Raw genomic sequence first — 2,679 nt, forward strand, 5'->3', positions numbered from 1 at the left:
TGAATAATTTAGAAATTGGACATTGCTGCGAGTGGTTTATATAGGTGCCCCAAAGACAGAACCAGGATATCAATATTAAAGAGTCACTATTTTCTGTACTTTGATCATGAACAACCAAAAGCTCAGACCTATCTGCTGTTTGTAGTCTTACATTCTCTCCTGAGTTGGAAATTCTCTTTTGTGCCTGGGCACTTGATTGGCTTTTCAGTAATTGTGCGCAGGTGCTCATTCCCTGCCATCGTTGTTCAGGCTACGTGAAATTACCTCCCGAGAAGTTTGCACCGAAGAAACAGGGTGATGGTGGTAAGGATCTCCCCACAGAAGCAAAGAAGCTTCAGCTGAACTCTGCGGAGGAGCTCTACGCTGAGATCCGAGATAAGAACTTCAACGCGGTGGGCTCTGTGCTTAGCAAGAAAGCGAAGGTCATCTCTGCAGCGTTTGAGGTGAGGCAAATTTTTGTTGTCATCCTGCAACTCTAGGTTTCGGCTAGATGGCCACCCCCGAGGACAGCAAGAGTTCCGGAAATACGCAGCCAATAAGCAGGGCTTCAGCTTCAGTGCACCTTTCCTCATCCTCGGTAACTACAAATTCAGTATTGAAAGACCCATGGCTTTTTTCATTTTAAACTTTTTCCCAAACCCATGACAAAGGTGTTGTGTAAAGTTTTTCTCCTTTTTTGTGGGGGCAGGGGTAAGACAGGGGCACAGGTGTTTGCAGTTAATACACTTTCCTCCTAAACATTTGCTTTATCTTCTTTTAAATTGTTTCCTACCTGACTTAAGAGGAAGCCAACTGTACAATAAATAAAAGACCCTCTGTAATAGAACTTGCCGTTCATGGTGAGAACTCCAAGTTTAACCACCGTGTCCGGGGCAGGGGCCCCCTGCATGTGCGGTGGGTGATAATGAGATCGAAATCCCCAGCCAGCCCAGAGCTTCTAAACTGCTGGTTTCATTATCACCTGCTTGCCGCCGCTTGCCCGTTCACCGGTTTATTCTTGGGTAAGCGCCTTTTGAAATGTGCGAATTCAGTGAGATGATAAACTCTGGATATTTAGACTTTGGAAACATAAATTGGAAGTGTTTTTGAGGACTAATTTTTCTCTGAGCATGAAGTTCCAGATTTTATCTTTCTTAGGAATTGTATTCATGAATTGATTTTCCTATTTCTGAAGTCACTTTTGGTTTAAATTATTAAATTTTGCCAAAAAACATTCTCATACTAAGCCGGCTTCACTTTGCTCATGGAGCGTGCTCAAGACTGAGGTTCAGTGGCAAGAGTGGAATTTTTTCTGTTACACAGGAAGCTCTTTAGTGTGCATGTTCCCTTCTAAGCATAATTTTTTGTCTTAGTATTTTATCCAGAAATTTGTATGGTTTACCTAATACTGTCCTCCACTGATACTCGCATGTCCACAAAATACCGACACAGCGTGAGCTGGCGCGTAGGAAGAGCGCTCTTAGGCATTTGCCCTCTACGGAAGAGCTAATTCGGGAGCCGGCACCGCGAGCGCTGCCTTTAGTGATGCACTGTCTTTTCTGGTTTTCTGTGTCATGCTGGAGCTGGCTTTGGCCCGATTTGTTTGCATTTCTTTCTGTCGCATTAATAGAAATCAGACATCCTCTGCACAATACAAGGAGCAGAGCACCTAAAATAAAAAGTATCTTCCCGCCAACGTGCTGCTCTCGCCCCTTTCAGGAAAGGCACAACGCGAAAACAGTCGGGGAGATCAAGCAGTTTGTTTCCCAGCTGCCGCACATGCAGGCGGCGAGGGGCTCCCTGGCGAACCACACCTCGATCGCGGAGTTAGTCAAAGACGTCACTAGTGAGTATCCTTTGCAGTGACTATGTCCGTCTGGGGCTGACCGGGGCACAGTTTCCGGCACCACTGTCGTCAGCACCGAGATGCCTCCTCGGGAGAGTCGGCTCTAGTTTCATACCACATACTGTTCTCAACCTTAAGTGAGTGTACGCACGTCAGTAGTTAGGAATGTTCCATTTGTGCTTAGCTCAGTCTTTTCATTATTAATCATACGACAAAATATGTGGAATACAGATAGGAGGAGAAACTGACCCCTACGTTTGCCATCACAACATGAGGTAGTTAACTTTTGTAGTCCAGTTTTCTTCCTCTTGTGGAGGATTACTTAACTGGAGCAATGTCATGTTTCTGTTTGTTTTGTTTTTCCTTTTAAAATTTTCTGTAGAATTGGTACCGAGAGCATATGTTGAAAATTTTCAAAGAGTTGAGAAAATGTCTATTAAAACAAACGTGAGTTTCTTCATTAAAACATGGGGCTGCTGGCCGGGCGTGGCGGCTCATGCCTGTAATCCCAGCACTTTTGGAGGCTGAGGCGGGAGAGTGGCTTGAGCTCAGGAGTTCGAGACCAGCCTGAGCAAGAGTGAGACCCTGTGTCTACCATAAAGAAAGAAAAAAAACCCCAGCCGGGCCTTGCAGCTGTCGCTTGTAGTCCCAGCTACTCAGGAAGCTGAGGCCGAAGGATCACTTAGAGCCCAGGAGTTGGAGGTTGCAATGAGCTACAGTGATGCCACTGCACTCTAACCAGAGCGACAGAGTGAGACTCTACCTCAACAAAAAAAAAGCAAGGCAATTGAATACTCTTCCTCACAACCTCCCACCCTTTTTTTAAAAAAAGAAAAAAAGTTAAAAAAAACAAA

At 45.1% G+C, this 2,679-nt stretch overlaps 1 protein-coding gene across 1 annotated transcript in view; it reads left to right on the forward strand.

The window, feature by feature from the left end:
- VPS33A (vacuolar protein sorting 33 homolog A (S. cerevisiae)) overlaps positions 1-2,679 on the forward strand; it is a 29,314-nt gene that overhangs the window by 9,504 nt on the left and 17,131 nt on the right. The window contains exons 4-5 of the mRNA XM_012663410.1: positions 250-443; positions 1,699-1,825. Of these exons, the coding sequence (XP_012518864.1) occupies positions 250-443; positions 1,699-1,825 (321 nt within the window). The remainder of the gene's footprint in view (positions 1-249; positions 444-1,698; positions 1,826-2,679) is intronic.

The sequence above is a fragment of the Propithecus coquereli genome, unplaced genomic scaffold (genome assembly GCF_000956105.1).
Source record: "Propithecus coquereli isolate 6110/MARCELLA unplaced genomic scaffold, Pcoq_1.0 Scaffold81, whole genome shotgun sequence".
NCBI lineage: Eukaryota > Metazoa > Chordata > Mammalia > Primates > Indriidae > Propithecus > Propithecus coquereli.